Genomic DNA, 16,904 nt, shown 5'->3' with positions numbered 1-16,904 from the left:
TATATTCGCGGGAATTAATTGTAGCCACAAATAAATTAAAACGAGCATTTTGTATCTACAGAAATCTATGTAAGCATACCACATTTAGCGTTGAAATTTTGGCTATTGCCAACACTGATATTTAAAGGGGACTTTTCACAGATTTTGGCATTTTTTTAACTTATTCATTAAATGCTTTATATTGATAAATGTAAACATTGGATCGTAAAAGCTCCAGTAAAAAATCAAGAATAAAATTAAAAAAAGGAAAAGAACATTGCCCGGAGCAGGTTTCGAACCAGTGACCCCTGGAGTCCTGCCAGAGTCCTGAAGTAAAAACGCTTTAGCCTACTGAGCTATTCCGCCGAGTACACATACTTGACGTATTTTATACCTTATATAAGCAATCTTCGTAGTTTCACAAAATTTAACGACAAAAACAGAACTCTCCAAATTATTCAATCGTTTCGCGTTGCAACGCTTTATAATTTTTAGGTTTTAAAATCGTCAAAAGATGCATATAATGGCTATATTAGACCATGGTAAATGTTCAGTATTACTGTTTTCTCACAAATATCATAACTAAAACGAAAATTTGCGAATCTGAAACAACTTTTTTCAATTTTGTCAATTTACCAAAGCGTGAAAAGATCCCTTTAAGATGTTAACTTTAGTTTACGAAATACTTAACGAAAATTTTCATTAATTTTGAGCGTTATAGAGACTATAATTTTGTTAAAGCACGACACTAAGTCAGACACAGGTATTTATTCAGTTATTTGTGTACTTGGATTTGTATTGAAAGTATTTAGCTTGCAATTTTCTAGATGTAGTATTTAAAAGTTTATAACAATTACATGCACATTTAATTGAAGATTTGACAGATCAAAATAATTTTTATTATACTGTAGCGTTCATTGTAATTTTCGTCTTTTAAACGATAGTGTTTTCATATTTACAATATTTAACACAATGTATTTACTTTTAGTTTCTGGCCAGAAACAAGTCTGTAATCACCAATGCTTGGTAATATTGTACTATAACGTTTTTACATAGCTTAAGAGAAAAAAGATCACAGCATGTGGTCTTAACAAAAGGACTTTGCAGACTTTCACGAATTCAAAATTGGTCAACTAAGCATAACAAGCCCCTGTTGACATAGATTCTGCTGTCCGTGTTCTTGCCTTGCTTTAACATTTGTGAGCGTTACAGAAACATGTTTATCTGTGTTCTCTACTTTTTGGCATTGTAAAGTTACATTCAAAGATGCCATGATATCACTAGTACATAAGGTAGTTTCACGATTAGATCAGTTGCAAGATGTGTTAGATAAGAAGTTACATGGCTGAGATACAAATGCTTACCAAAACATGGATGACGTCCAGTAAGATGTTTAGGTTTTTGAGAAATCTTTATAAGTACGGTGCATATTCAAATGTGAGGAACAATGTTTGTTTATTTTTTTCAAAGTGTACATAAAGCACGAAAAGTGTTTATTTGTGAAATAATTGTTGATTTACCATTTGACTTACCATTTGAGCACTTAAATATAAAAATGGCTTACAATTACCAATCGTCTTCCAATTTAAGAAACAATACTTGATCTAACAGTTGCATATATCGGATAGGATTTCGTTTGATTGCCTTACTTGCATTTCTAAATCAGTTTTTATAAATACAACCAAAACAACAACTACTACTAAATGCGTTAAAGTCTCTATAACGCTCAAAATCAACGAAAATTTCGTAAAATAAAGTAAACACCTAAACAATCAGTGTTCCTTATAGCAATAGCCACAATGTCAACGCTAGATGTGGTATGATTGCATAGATTTTTGTAGACACAAAATGCTCGTTTTTAATCATTTGTGAGCACAATAAATTCCATGTTAATTTCCTGCGAACATATCTATTGATACGACACACGAACACTTAAATGGTTACATGTTAAAACCATAATAAAAACGAGCATGTTGTATCCACAAACATCTATTTTACCAGACCACATCTGGCGTTGAAATTTCAACAATGGCCATAAGGAACAATGATTTTTAATTGTTTAGCTTTATTTTACGAAATATTGTACGAAAATTTCGTTGATTTCGAGTAGTAAGGTTACTTTAAAAGAACGAACAGCTGACAAACAATGAGATTGATATCTACGTGCAACCGCATAGAGGAAAACAACTAAAATATATGCTGCTGAATATTTATTCCAAGTCAAACAAATGAACGAATACTTAATTTTCGGTACAATATAAACATGCATACGTTTATAATGCTAGAGTAACAGGGCTCCTTAAAAAGACATTTTGCTATGTTGGTCAATATAGCGAATTTTAGTTGTAGACAACATGTCAAATTATCCAAAATATCTAAACGATAGGAAGGACACGTAGAGTAGCATACTTCTAAATGCATAATAGTTCAGTAAACGAAGTTACACATTTCAATAACAACTAATCCTAATTAACTTATCTAATTAATTCTTAAACACATGAATATTTCACAAATAATTTAAATAAGTTACATTTGTCGTATGCCCAACAGACAAAAAGATGAATTGTACAAGCGAGTTTATATTGCATCAAGACATAAGTTCAAGTTCATAAGCTTCCATCATCTCGTCACCAGAAAATGCTGATCTTGGTTACTTGAGGAATTTCAAGTCTGAAACATAGAAAAAACCTGTAACTTATATGCACATGTATATAATTTGTGTATGAATGTATTTTTTATTTAACTCTGAAATAGATCTAACGTCTGTTTGTTATGATAGGGTAATGTTAAAGATTTCTTGTAGTCAATGTTGCGATATTGATACTGTTGTGGAGTCTGATTGCCATATCTATCATGGTCGTTTAGTTTGACCTCTTTGTAATGATTTCGTTGATAGTGTTCTAATGGCGTAAGGTAGTAATGGTGTTATGATAATTAAGATGTGGTGGTAGTGGTGATAGTAATGGTGTTGATGGTCGTGATGATGGAAGTAGTGGTGTTGTGGAGATGGTGAATTTGGTGTTATAATGCTGATATGGTAGTGGTGGTGGTTCTTGTAGTAAAGTTGTTTGATGGGGTTTTGGGGTGATGTTATTGTTCTGAGGACATTAAAATGTTTTGGAGGACGTTGTTACTTCCGATGTATCGGCGGAATTATTCCAGAGCTAGATGTGTTTGCGCTTTTTATACTTATTATAATTATGCTTACATTGATGTGATATGAATCACGTCCTAGAAACACTGGGCTTAATGCATGTGCGTAAAGTGTTCCTTTTTTTCCGCTTTCCTTTTTTTTATTTCGGCTCAAATGAAGCCTTCTCTAAATGAAAATTCAGAGTAGTTGGAAAATCATCCGTGATTAATCTAATCTGTGATGACGCTTAACGCACAATAATTAAGCCCTCTTTTCCCAGAAGGCAGCCTATATCATTCTAACCCGCGTATGGGCACCACTTGCACATGTTGGGACAGGCATATGGTACGTTGGAAATCTCCTCGCAATAACTTGCAGGCCAAGTCGATCCACAGTAGCTAGGATCTATGGCGCCCTCGCAGTTCACTACAATATAGTCAGCGCAATATATATTTAATGTCTGGACCCGTATTCACTATCCCATTCATAGACTTGAGAATGAACAAAACTTTAAGACTAAAAAATTACCCAGAATTGGCATTTAAAAAGGCTAAACAATGGTGCCTACACATCAACATCGATAAATACATATTTACATGTGTTAGCTTCAACGCGATTTTTGACTTTCAAGCAGTTTTAGTATTTCAAAATTTTACAAATATTCTTAAAGCGGGTATATACGATCTTGTCAAATACTTGTTAATTAAAATAAAATGTGTAAAAAAAATATTATACATATATTTCAATATAAACTAAAATAAAAGTTAAGAAAAACATGTGTCGAAAAATGCTAAATAAGCCAGATATTTAATTCTGAAATCGAAAAAGGCTGTACAGCCGAATTCGCCAGCATGTATATCATGCATGTACGATGTTCATTTGAAATTCCTGCAGCGATATCGATTCATACGACACACGAACACTTACTAAAAAGACGAATGCATCGGTTATTGTAGGAAAATATGTAAGAATTATCTTCGTCACAATCGGCTCGGGGCGCTAATTTGTATTAGCTGCATTTTATGAAATTCGTCTTAAATGTATCATTTTTCTCGCATATTGTGTGTTATTATAACATAACTCATAACTTCTATCAAACGTTTATAGGGGGCATAAGTCATCCTATTGTGACAGCTGTTGTTATCAATATATTACAATTCAACACATATAAAAATCGTATAATCTCGCTTTAAAGTAACATTACTATTAAAAATCAACGAAACGTTCGTACAATTGTTCGTAAAATAAACGTAACCAATTAATTGTTCCTTATGGCAATTGCCGAAATTTCAACGTCGGATGTGGTCTGGAAAAATAGATGTTTGTAGCTACAAAATGCTCGTTTTTATTGTTGTTTTGCATATCTATTCATAAGACAAATGAACACTAAAATGGTGTTCGTGTGTCGTATGAATAGATATATTCGCGGGAATTAATTGTGGCCACAAATAAATAAAAACGAGCATTTCGTATCTACAAAAATCTATGTAATCATACCACATCTAGCGTTAAAATTTTGGCTATTGCTATAAGGAACACTGATTGTTAAGGTGTTAACTTTAGTTTACGAAATACTTAACGAAATTTTCGTTGATTTTGAGCGTTATGGAGACTTTAATTTTTAGACTTCAGTCTAAGAATCATTTCGTGAAAACGGTCCCCAATTCTTTTATATGAACATTGAATTTGATTTTAAAATCACCCATGTTATTATCAACAAAGGGTCCCGCACTATTTGGACAGTGGGTGCAACGACTGGCGAGATTGCAATATAAAGTTCATAGTAATCATACAGTTTGGTATCAATTACGTGTTTGAATCCTGACAGAAAAGACAAAAGAGGTACGATATAAACTTAATCTTCCTCTCAAGCAAAAGAACAACAAAACTACTGACAAATGTAATTTGAACGAACATAAATAAGAAAAAAACTAGTCAGTTATAAGAAGATCGCCACACTCATTTAACAGTAAATACAACACTGGTGGATATCAACAAATGTCTACCAATAGTTAGTACAAGTAATATTTCCCCCCTCCTCTGTGTTATAGAAACTTACGTGCACAATTCGGTTGAATGTGAAATGGTTGTTGGCAGGAACATGTGCATTTATTCAAGTCCAGGGTCCCTCCGTTTAGACACACCAACCCGCCACAATCTTGACGAAAATAACATTAGCAGTAAATGTTTGTATTACATTACTCTTTGCAATCTCAACAAAATGCACGATTTATCCATGCGTGAAATACTTGTAATGAATGAAGTGAGCCACTCGCTGTTTTTCCGAGCATGCATACCTAACGAACCCAACGCCTCTTTGGTATTTATTCAATATAGAGACACTAAAACCTTTTGTTCTATTGTCAAATTTAATGTATGCAGCACAATATACAAGCAGGCAAGTTTTGAAAACAATATTAAAGCGTGTAAGTGAATGCGATAAAGAAATTTAATGATAGTCGATTGTTCCAATTGTTCCAACTGTGTGTAAAAGTCTCGATACTTGATGTTTCAGATAAAAAGACAAGTCACTCGAGTGATATTTATACTTGAAACAATTATCCAGATTAATAAATATTTCCTGATATATGTACACAAAATATCGAGTAAATACATTGCGAATCATTTATCATAATCATTTGAGTTACCATGCACATAATAAACACAGTAGTCTTCGTTACTTTTATAAACTTCATTATTTGAACATGTCTTTTTTACAGTAAAGATCTTGACAGAATGATGAAATGTTGAAAACGCTCTACTGTGCTCGAAAATCGGGGTTTAATCCATGTGCTTAAGTGTCGTCCCATATTATCCTATACAATACGTACAGACTAATCAGGGACGACACTTTCCGCCTAAACTGGATTCTCGATAAGATGATACCTCTTTTAACTAAAACTACCATAACAGTGGAAAGTGAAGTCCCTTTTTTTTCCGGTGCGGAGTTTACAGGCTAGTCCGGGACGACACGTTTAGCACATGCATTAAAAACCGTTTCTTGAGCGCTGCCCATATAAAGTATAGTAGTAAATTTTAACTGATCAAACTGATGAATAACAAAGAAGAGAATTTCGTCAATGTTTTTAATGCATAAATGAGCACTATTTTTAATACAATTCTTCGTTTAAAAAGGCAGTTTGATGACTAGCACTACGCCTATTTCGACAGGTTATATAGTAAACATGCCCTTGGGTGTAATTACAAAATAATACCAGAAATTCCATACACTGTACATTTTAAAGTGTTAAACAGTGTATGACTGTAATTTATTGAATTTGCGAATATCAAATCTTTGACCCGTTCTTCTTCTTCTTAACACATCATCGGTTGATTAAAGAAACTGGTGTTAAATGCATATGCGTAAAGTGTCGTCCCAGATAAGCCTGTGGAATCCGGACAGATAAATCAGGGACGACACTTTCAGCCTATACTGGGTTTTTGTCCAGAAGAGTCTTTCTGTAAAGTAAACTGATACAACAAAGACGGAAAGAGTCGTCCGCACTGGGACGACACGTTACTGGAAAGAGTCGTCCGCACTGGGACGACACGTTACTTCCATGCATTTTCACAAATCGAAAAGAAAATTGGATGAGCTCGTACAATCTGTCTCTATTATTCTCTGTGAATAGACAACACCGTATACGATTGTGATTATATTGATTTTAAGACATATCCGTTTTAATGTGCTTTTTTGCATGACCATGAACTTACATGCCAAATGATGCCAAAATCTGAAGTTGAGTTGTATTTTAAAGCAACTTCAGTTACGTTGTTTTAGATAGTATTAAACACATCTTTACCACAAAGTCCATTAGTACAGCTATTGGGACACTCAGCACACGTTTCCCCCTTTGCATACGGCAGTTGCTCCTTAACATTACTCCTGTAAGATACAAGAAGCGTTTTTGGAATCTGGTCATGATGCATGTGCGTAAAGTGTCGTCCCGGATTAGCCCGTGTAGTCAGCACATGATAATCAGGGACGACACTTTCCGTTTTTTATTAATTTTTTTGTTTAAATGAGGTTGTTTCTACACGAACATCCAGTGTAACGGAAAGTGTCGTCCCTGATTAGCCTGTGCAAGGCTAATCTGGGAAGACACTTTACGCACATGCATTAAGCCCCGTTTTCCCAGAAAGCTGCTCATATTGGTGAACATGCATCATGTAACGTCTCGAACAATGTGTAATCACTGTGTGTAACGAGTGACATTTGGTGTAACGGATAACCACTAGCTTATGGCGTAACCACTGATACAAGTTTAACTTTTTATGTATATCTTATAAAAACAACTCTAACGAGTAACCACTGGGTATAACTTGCAACCAATGAGTATAACTTGCAACCACTGGTACAATGAATACAATTTTAATGAGTTGAAATTAGTAGTCTTCGTCGTTCATTTTAAGACGACCTGGAAATTACCAATTAAAAAAACTATAAAACAGAACCAAACTTACCCTGGGCCATAGTTGCACACATAATGATTCCCACCGTCACATTTGGCAGATCCACAGCCAACTTTTGATGCCACTGCCCTCACAATCTGGTAACAAGATAACGGTAATTCAAGTCGCAATAATAGGATGATCCGGTTATTTACAAACAAAGGTGTATAACAAGCGTATTAAGGTGCTTCATTAACCTATTTATGCCTAGTGGACTCTTCCAACCTTCTAAATTGGATCAATTTATTTCCAAAATTAGGGATTTCTAGTATATTTATTTCTATATTTAGAATATTTCTTACGGAAATTCTTATAAGCAAACAGCGCAGACCCTGATGAGACGCCGCATCATGCAGCGTCTCATATGGGTCTGCGCTATTTGCCAAGGCCTTTTTTCTAGACGCTTGGCATAAATGGGTTAATAAAATTCATAAGCCCAAAGTACCAATAGGGATATCAACCAATGATTTAGTTGTCAAATCACCGTTTTATATTTCATTTTTAAGTAAAAGTAAGTTCTTCAACATTTGAATCACCCAATTAATTTACGTTAATCTGTACAAAAACCGAGGGGCGGGGCAAATGACGTTTAACTATATGCTGCACTCGTTTGCCTACATCTGAGGGAAAAAGTCAATGTGACGTGGCTTCATACTGCGAGTGTTAATGGGCGACTTATATCCCAATGATAAGGTGGTTAATGTGAAATTCGGCATACGATGGACTAGTCATCAAAGAAAACTAAAAAGCCGACCTGTAGCCTTTTTTACCTTTACTAAACGACCCTTACCAGAGTATAGTGTCCCACTTTGTCGAATATATTATCGCCAGTCGTTTTTCTCGCTTGCCCATTTTGAGATTATCGATTTCCAGTCCAAATCACCACCATTATCTTTTGCCATGTTCTGACCCACTGAAAAGCGCCCTGAAGCAGGCGAGCAATGATTTGGGAAGCAGATGAGATCTAATCGAGGTAGCAGACGATAAATGATCGAGGTAGCAGACGATATATGATCGGGGTAGCAGACGAAAAATAATCGTGGAAGCAGACGATAAACGATCGAGTTAGCAGAAGATAAATGATCAAGGTAGCAGACAAGAAATGATAGAGGTAGCAGCAGAGAAATGATCGAAGTAGCAGACGAGAAATAATCGATGTAGACGACAATAAATAATTGGTGTAGCAGACGAAAAATACTGGGATAACAGACGAGACATGATCGGAGTAGCAGATGAGAAATGTTCGGTATAACATGTCAGAGTGATCGAGAAGAGCAGACGAGAAATTATCAGGATAGCAGACGAGAAATGAGCCTCGTTTTTAGAAAACTGGACATAATGCATGTGCCTAAAATGTCATTCCACATAAGCCTGTGCCCGCACAGCTTTTTTACCAGCGAATCAAGTAAGTACACGATGCCATGCGAATAATGACTACCGACTTACCGTTATCGGATCTCTTAAAATTCGCATCATGGCTCCAGACACAATTTTCCGCCCATCTTTGTGCCAAATTTGCTATGGACTGGTCCCAACTCTGCAATTTCAGAAAAAAATTATAATGTGTGGAAGAAAAAAAGGTGATGATAATTTAATAAGATAAGTAGGTGATGTGTATTGATATCTTGCTGAATATGAAAAGTTAGTGTCCTTCCAGCTTTATTCTTAACGCGGATTAAAAAGAAAAAAATGGTAGAATCACGGTTGCTATTAAGCGCTAATGACAATTCCACAGAGTTTATGACAATATCACAGTGTTAATAGCAATATGAAAGTGCTGGTCACACTATCTCATCACTTACGAAATAAACACAGCGCTTATGAAATTAAAAGAAAACTTTTATGATAATATCACAGAGCTAATTACAAAATCACAGCCCTGACGAAAACACCCCACGTTTCGTGTTATTCCTGGTAAAATTATGTTAAGTACACACCATCAACTGCATGTTGGAGGATGTGGGCGTGACGTCACGCCGGACCGTGTTGTGGGCCGCCACAATCAACTCCTGTACGCCAGGCTCTAAACCTGCACAAACACATGTAACTGAGTCTCGTTCTGTAGAAAATGGGCTTAATGCATATGCGTAAAGTTTCCTTCCAGATTAGCCAAAACTGGATGTTAACTAAAAAGAGCCTTTCTTTAAACGAAAAATATCGAAAAGCGGAAAGCGTCGCCCCTGACTAGCCGGTGTTGACTTCAACTGATTTAATAGGACGACATTTTGCGTGCATGCATTAAACCCAATTTTCACATAGAGATGCATGTAACTATATATAAAATAACGTTATCGTATTGAATTGCAAATTACATCAATTTTCATTTCCTTATCATGAACAACAACACAGCATTAATTTTAACGTATTGTATTATATAAAAAACTGTTTTTAGACGAACTGTTCAGTGAATACAAACATTTCTTTACCGGTATATAGGTGAATCGATAAATAGCATATGCAATAAGCTTTATGATTTTTAAGGACATTTAATAATTGTTTAAATAAAACCACCAGTAAGACTTCGCGCCTGTAATAGGTTTTTATTATGTACGCATGTTGAAGGCACTTTTAGTAGAGTCGATAAAATACATCGTAATTTGTTCAAAATCATCAATAAAATACGAATAATGTTTATAACAGTGTACACATATGCACGAAAATAAAAATAATTATTGTGTCACTCTGCGGTGCAAATACATCCAATACACAAGAGAGACGAATGTTGAGAACAGATCGATAGTAAGCATTCAGTTTTCACATGACTCACAAGAATGTTCAGACTAGATCGATAGTAAGCATTCAGTTTTCACATGACTCACAAGAATGTTCAGACTAGATCGATAGTAAGCATTCAGTTTTCACATGACTCACAAGAATGTTCAGACTAGATCGATAGTAATTATTCAGTTTACACATGACTCACAAGAATGTTAAGACTAGATCGATAGCAAGCATTCAGTTTTCACATGTCTCGTAAGAATGTTCAGAACAAATCGATAGTAAGCATTCAGTTTTCACATGACTCACAAGAATGTTCAGACTAGATCGATAGCAAGCATTCAGTTTTCACAGGATTCACAAGAATGTTCAGAACAGATCAATAGCAAGCATTCAGTTTTCACATGACTCACAAGAATGTTCAGACTAGATCGATAGTAATTATTCAGTTTTCACATGACTCACAAGAATGTTCAGAACAGATCAATAGCAAGCATTCAGTTTTCACATGGCTCACAAGAATGTTCAGACTAGATCGATAGTAAGCATTCAGTTTTCACATGACTCGTAAGAATGTTCAGACCAGATCGATAGCAAGCATGCAGTTTACACATGACTCACAAGAATTTTCAGACTAGATCGATAGTAAGCATTCAGTTTTCACATGACTCACAATAATGTTCAGAACAGATCGATAGCAAGCATTCATATTTCACATGGCTCACTCGAATGTTCAGAACAGATCGATAGTAAGCATTCAGTTTTCACATGACTCTCAAGAATGTCTAGAACAGATCGATAGCAAGCATTCAGTTTTCACAGGATTCACAAGAATGTTCAGAACAGATCGATAATAAGCATTCAGTTTTCACATGACTCTCAAGAATGTCTAGAACAGATCGATAGCAAGCATTCAGTTTTCACATGACTCACAAGAATGTTCAGAACAGATCGATAGCAAGCATTCATATTTCACATGGCTCACTCGAATGTTCAGAACAGATCGATAGTAAGCATTCAGTTTTCACATGACTCTCAAGAATGTCTAGAACAGATCGATAGCAAGCATTCAGTTTTCACAGGATTCACAAGAATGTTCAGAACAGATCGATAGTAAGCATTCAGTTTTCACATGACTCACAAGAATGTTCAGAACAGATCGATAATAAGCATTCAGTTTTCACATGACTCACAATATTGTTCAGGCTAGATCGTTAGAAAGCGTTCAGTTTTTACATGACTCACTCGAATGTTCAGACTAGATCGACATCAAGCATTCAGTTTTCACCTGACTCACGTGAATGATCAGAACAGATCGATAGTAAGCATTCAGTTTTCACATGACTCACAAGAATGTTCAGAACAGATCGATAATAAGCATTCAGTTTTCACATGACTCGCAACAATATTTAGACCAGATCGATAACAAGCATTCAGTTTACACATGCCTCGCAAGAATGTTCAGATTGGATAGATAGCATGCCTTCAGTTTTCAAATGACTCACAATATTGTTCAGGCTAGATCGTTAGAAAGCATTCAGTTTACATATGACTCACTCGAATGTTCAGAATAGATAGAAAGCAAGCATTCAGTTTACACATGACTCACTCATGGTATTAAAAATTCATGTCTTTAAGTAAGTAAAAATTGAGCCTCGTTCTGGGGAAAACTGAGTTTAATGCATGTTCGTTAAGTGTCGTCCAATATAAGCCTCTGCAGTCCTTAAAGTCTAAGCAGGGACGACACGTTCTGCTTTAAGTGGTTTTAAGTTTAAAAGAGACTTTCTTTAAACGAAATCGGTTATAGAAGCGGACAATGTCGAACGTTGTTGGCCTTTGCGGACTGCACAGGTTAATCTCGGACGCAACTTTCCGCAAATACATTTAACCAACTTTTCCCAGAACGAACTTAAATTGTCAAACAATTACCTTTGGTAATCATCGACAGAAAACCCGTGTGTCCAGAGGTAATCTCGGCGTACCTGGCTGGGCAAGAAGCCTGTAAAATAATGTATTTCATAATTGATCATTTATGTTTACATTTATTATTGAATAATTTTAATATTCAAAAGAAGTACGTTCATAGAATTTACAGTTATTCGGAAATAAATATAATATTTACAGTTATTATGCTGAGATATGGCAAACATGGGTGGTGAACCATGCCGGTTAATGTTGGTAAAAGGTGTGATTTTCTATGAAGCAACCGCACGGCCGTTAATCACGCGCCCGGAAATGTTTTGAAATTTCATGGATAATCTTACAGGGTGATTAGGTTTTATATGTGTTTTTAACATATTTCGCATTATTTTTAAAATCGGGCAATGTAGTGCGATTCAGCGAAGATTTGTTCATCCAAAAACGTACATAAACATACATTATTAACCCATTTAAAAACGTGAGAACCTTTATAAGTTGTCGCATGGTGGAGTTTTTAAAAGCATTGCGATGACTTGTTCCTGTGCGAAGAGCAAATTTCCACCCAATTAAATCGCTAACGGCACCAAACGATTGCGTACAACATAAATTAGATGATGCATGCATACAAATATTGGCTTCTTGCCGACGTAGTAGATAATTTTGCATTTTTCCAAAGAGATGGAGCCAATGCTATGGTGATAGCGCTAATGATAGGAGGTGACACCAATGCAGGATGTATCAATTTACAGTCGTATCGAAATGACATTATCACATGACGTAAATTGATAGATAATGTTATTTGTTATATTTACTTTATTTTTCAACGTACATTCGAAGGCCCAAATCTTTACAGAACATAAACACATTATATCATAAATATGATGCAGTTTTTAAATATATAAGTGATCAACTCAATTAAGAGGTCACCAACATGAATAAAACAAATTGTACGATATATATATATATAAAATTGTAATACTCAATAACACCAATAACTTTATGTTCAACATTATCAAAATTGTTAATCGACAGCAATATTTGTATACAGTATGATAATTCACGAAATGAATAAAAGATAATACTTCTTCTTGAAAAGATGATTTGAGTCTTTTAATCCACATGCTTAATTTACTAAAAGGCCATTGACAACGAATCTTAATTAGGCTCATATATGTGTTTTTTCCCACTTTCAACTCCAAAAAAATGAAGATAGCTCGGTCTTTTTCCGTTAACTTTTATATTATACATGTTAACTGATCTTATCTTACAACGTTAAAATCAATCAAGACGTTATTAGAAAACTTCGCACGTGACTCAAATGTGCTGAAGTAATCAACTTACAAAAAATAACGTAAGTCCTGTAAACATAATAGAAACCATTACATCAAATAAATCACTTTAAAATAGCTATAAATATGCATTGGCGCCACGTCCTATTCTGAGCACAACCTCCTTGGCATTGATTCCATCTCTTTTTGAAAAATGCATATTTATCTATTAGATCGGATAGAAGCCGATGTTTTTGTGCACGCATTAACTTGTACAGGTTCAAAGCAATCGTTTTATGTAATAAGCGATTTACTTGGCTGGGAATCTGCTCGTCACACAGGCAAAATACATCCCTTTGCTTTGACGAATTATACCATGCCACAACTTGTAATGGTCGTCACGTTTCCATATGGGTTGTGATTGTTTGTTTCTGAACATCATTAGATGAATTTATCAAATTTGTCAAATATTCATGAATTGATATAAAATGTGTAAAAAAACTTATTATACATATATTTCAAAATAATTTAAGATAAAAGTTAAGAAGAACATGTGTCGAAAAATGCGAAATAAGCCAGATATTTAATTCTGAAACCGAAAACGGCTGTACAGCCGAATTCGCCAGCATGTATATCATGCATGTACGATGTGAATGTAAACTTAGTTTTACGGTTCATTTTAAATTCCTGCAGCGATTTCGATTCATACGACACACGAACACTAACTAAAAGACGAATGCATTGGTTATTGTAGGAAAATATGAAGGAAATATTTTGTCACAATCGGCTCGGGGCGGCAATTTGTATTTGCTGCATTTTTGAAATTCTTCTTTAATGTATCGTTTTTCTTGCCTATTATGTGTTTTTATAACATATTTGTATCAATTTATTCAAATGTAACACATATAAAAATCGTATAATCTCGCTTTAAAACCTAACTATTTGAGCTTGAAAATAGACATTACCCTTGCGCCGGCAGGACTTCTTTATGTTTTGTGCACATCATCTCAATTGCTCTAAACATTTCAGACAATGCTCATGAACATCTTTCAAAGGGAAAAGGAGATACAAATCAGACACGAAAAGGTTGGCTCAAACATTTGTACTTGAGCTAGCATAACTGTATCATACCCATTGAGCTAGCATAACTGTCTCATACCCATTGAGCTAGCATAACTGTCTCATACCCATTGAGCTAGAATAACTGTCTCATACCCATGTTCCAGAGCGCGGCTCTGATAACAAAAAAAAGAAACAAAGTAGAATTAAATACCTCTCTTGTGAGTCTTGAGAGAGAGTCTTCAGCACTGGCCTCGCACAAATCTGGAATCGGATGTAATGCCGTTATTTATTGCACTACCGTTCATATACACGTAATTCAATTTAAAGAGCATCGTTCTTTGAAAACGTGACCACATACATGATCGCTAAGTGTAATCCCAGAGTAGCACTTGCAGTCCGTAAGGGCTAATCATAGACGACACTGTCCGCCTATACTGGATTGTTTATAAGACACTTTCTTTAAAAGAAACATTACATAAAAGCGGAAAGTGTTGTCCCTGATTAGCCTGTGTAGACTTATAATCATTTTTGCAAAACTTCTTCTTCACGGAAAATGTAACTGTAAAAGTAATGAAATACAATCCCCTCCCGTAAAGTGTATTACTTTGTATTTGAGATTATTGAACATACAGCTGCTTGTTCGTGACCGAATAGTTAATGAATATTGCAAAGATTGATGTTAATTGATCAGATATTTACTGAAAGTTGGAACATCTTTGACGATCCGTTGTATACATAGTATACGAACAAAAAAATTGTTAATAATGTTGTCTCATATATGGAAATGACGCCTATGGCTCAATCATATGTTTCTATTCATTAAATATAAAACATCTTAAAACATTATTTTTTTTATTTTTTTTTTAAACAAGATGATTTTCCAATGTTATTCGAAAGACAGGGTAACGATCTTTCTATAACTTGGAATCATAACCCCTGCAATATACAGGAAAAAATATTTATGTATTGTCCTCGGTGGTAATAAAAAGGTCATAGACCTGATGAACTCGTATGACTTGAAGGAATGAACAAACACAATATTGTTGGTTGAAACGGGCATTAATTATAAAATGCCATACAAAAGATAAAAATAGAACAGATTCTTTCCAGAAAGGCATAATGGGTGGTAAAAACACGCATATACACATACACAACATTAAATTGTGAATATACAAATGTGTTTTACACACAAGTAAAAACATACATAGTACGTAAGTCAAAATCTGAGTTAGGAACACTGGTGAAACAGCTTGCCGAAAATGGGTCAGCTCAATTCGGCATGAGAAGTAGTTTGGTTTGATTTTGAAATCTTGTAATTGTGCCACTAATAATTGAACTAATAATAGAAAAGACGGCAGGATGCTCGAATGCTATATAATGAAAATCAAGAATTGATAGCCATAGTTGTAGTTGATGTCAAGCCTTTATTATCATATATTCAGTACCTTTGACAGAGAGATATTGACATAAAAAGGGGCTGGCTTACACAACTTGCTAAATATTGAATATCGACTTTATTTGATTCTATTCTCAGTGCTCGTTTTCTCTGGGATCATTTAGAGACGGCACATAACGTGTTTTCTTACCGTTGTTATTTGTATTGCTCTTGTTAATAACTTAATTATTTGGACCGGTTGCATTATACTATGAAATAAATTTACGGTTTGCATATATGAGACAGAAGGAATAATTTATCGGCAACAAAATGTCGCACTTAAAAGACCAGTGTAAATACTGAAATTTGATTTGTAAATAAAGAGTGGAATCACTTATGATTAGTATTTTATAGTCACGACAACCGATCCATGTGTGTAAAAGATGTGATAACAATGCAGACAACTGAATAAGAGGGTGCATATCAGCCTCGCTCTTGTAAAAACCGGTTTAATGTATTTGCGTTAAGTGTGGTGCCTGATAAGCCTGTGCAGTTCAATTTAATTGCAGTTTAAGGCGATCTGTTAAACACAATAAACCAACAAAAAACATAATCTATTACAAAGGAAAAGATGTAAGAAAAGTTATATTATCCCACAAATCAGTGAGTGTCATTAAATAAAAGAAATGTGATTATTTCAGTGTAAGATCCTAGCATATTATCATTCACTGCGTGGTCATATAACACACACATTTTCACAATGGTCTCCTCATATGATTAATTTTACCGATTATGAAATGATAACATCTGCATGTTCTTACATTGAAATCCAAAAGTATTCTCAGTTTTATTTCCTGAGTGGACATACGAAATACAAACTGATATTATTACGCGATCTTAAACAAAATTCGATGATTCATAATTTGTCTTGTTATTTCATGCCTTTGATTGATAAATAAGAAAAATAAAAGAATTTGATTGAGCGTCATATAGTTTC

The 16,904-nt window shown here is 34.7% G+C and overlaps 1 protein-coding gene and 1 long non-coding RNA gene across 2 annotated transcripts in view; both read right to left on the bottom strand.

The window, feature by feature from the left end:
* Nucleotides 1-2,215: 2,215 nt before the first annotated feature.
* On the bottom strand, nt 2,216-5,499 carry LOC127865485 (uncharacterized). The gene is made up of 3 exons (XR_008042637.1): nt 5,172-5,499; nt 3,416-3,538; nt 2,216-2,649 (listed from the first exon to the last, which is right to left on the bottom strand). It is a non-coding gene; the product is annotated as an uncharacterized LOC127865485 (long non-coding RNA).
* Nucleotides 5,500-6,889: 1,390 nt separating this feature from the next.
* LOC127869726 (uncharacterized protein K02A2.6-like) overlaps nt 6,890-16,904 on the bottom strand; it is a 30,547-nt gene continuing 20,532 nt past the window's right edge. Inside the window, exons 2-4 of the mRNA XM_052412383.1 lie at nt 9,502-9,593; nt 7,577-7,662; nt 6,890-6,998 (exon numbers count right to left, since the gene is read on the bottom strand). Coding sequence (XP_052268343.1) covers nt 6,890-6,998; nt 7,577-7,662; nt 9,502-9,593 — 287 coding nt within the window. The remainder of the gene's footprint in view (nt 6,999-7,576; nt 7,663-9,501; nt 9,594-16,904) is intronic.

Source organism: Dreissena polymorpha, chromosome 2 (genome assembly GCF_020536995.1).
Source record: "Dreissena polymorpha isolate Duluth1 chromosome 2, UMN_Dpol_1.0, whole genome shotgun sequence".
Classification (NCBI taxonomy): domain Eukaryota; kingdom Metazoa; phylum Mollusca; class Bivalvia; order Myida; family Dreissenidae; genus Dreissena; species Dreissena polymorpha.
The sequence above is the reverse complement of the archived record's forward strand: the minus strand, read 5'-3'. Positions and strand labels throughout refer to the sequence as shown.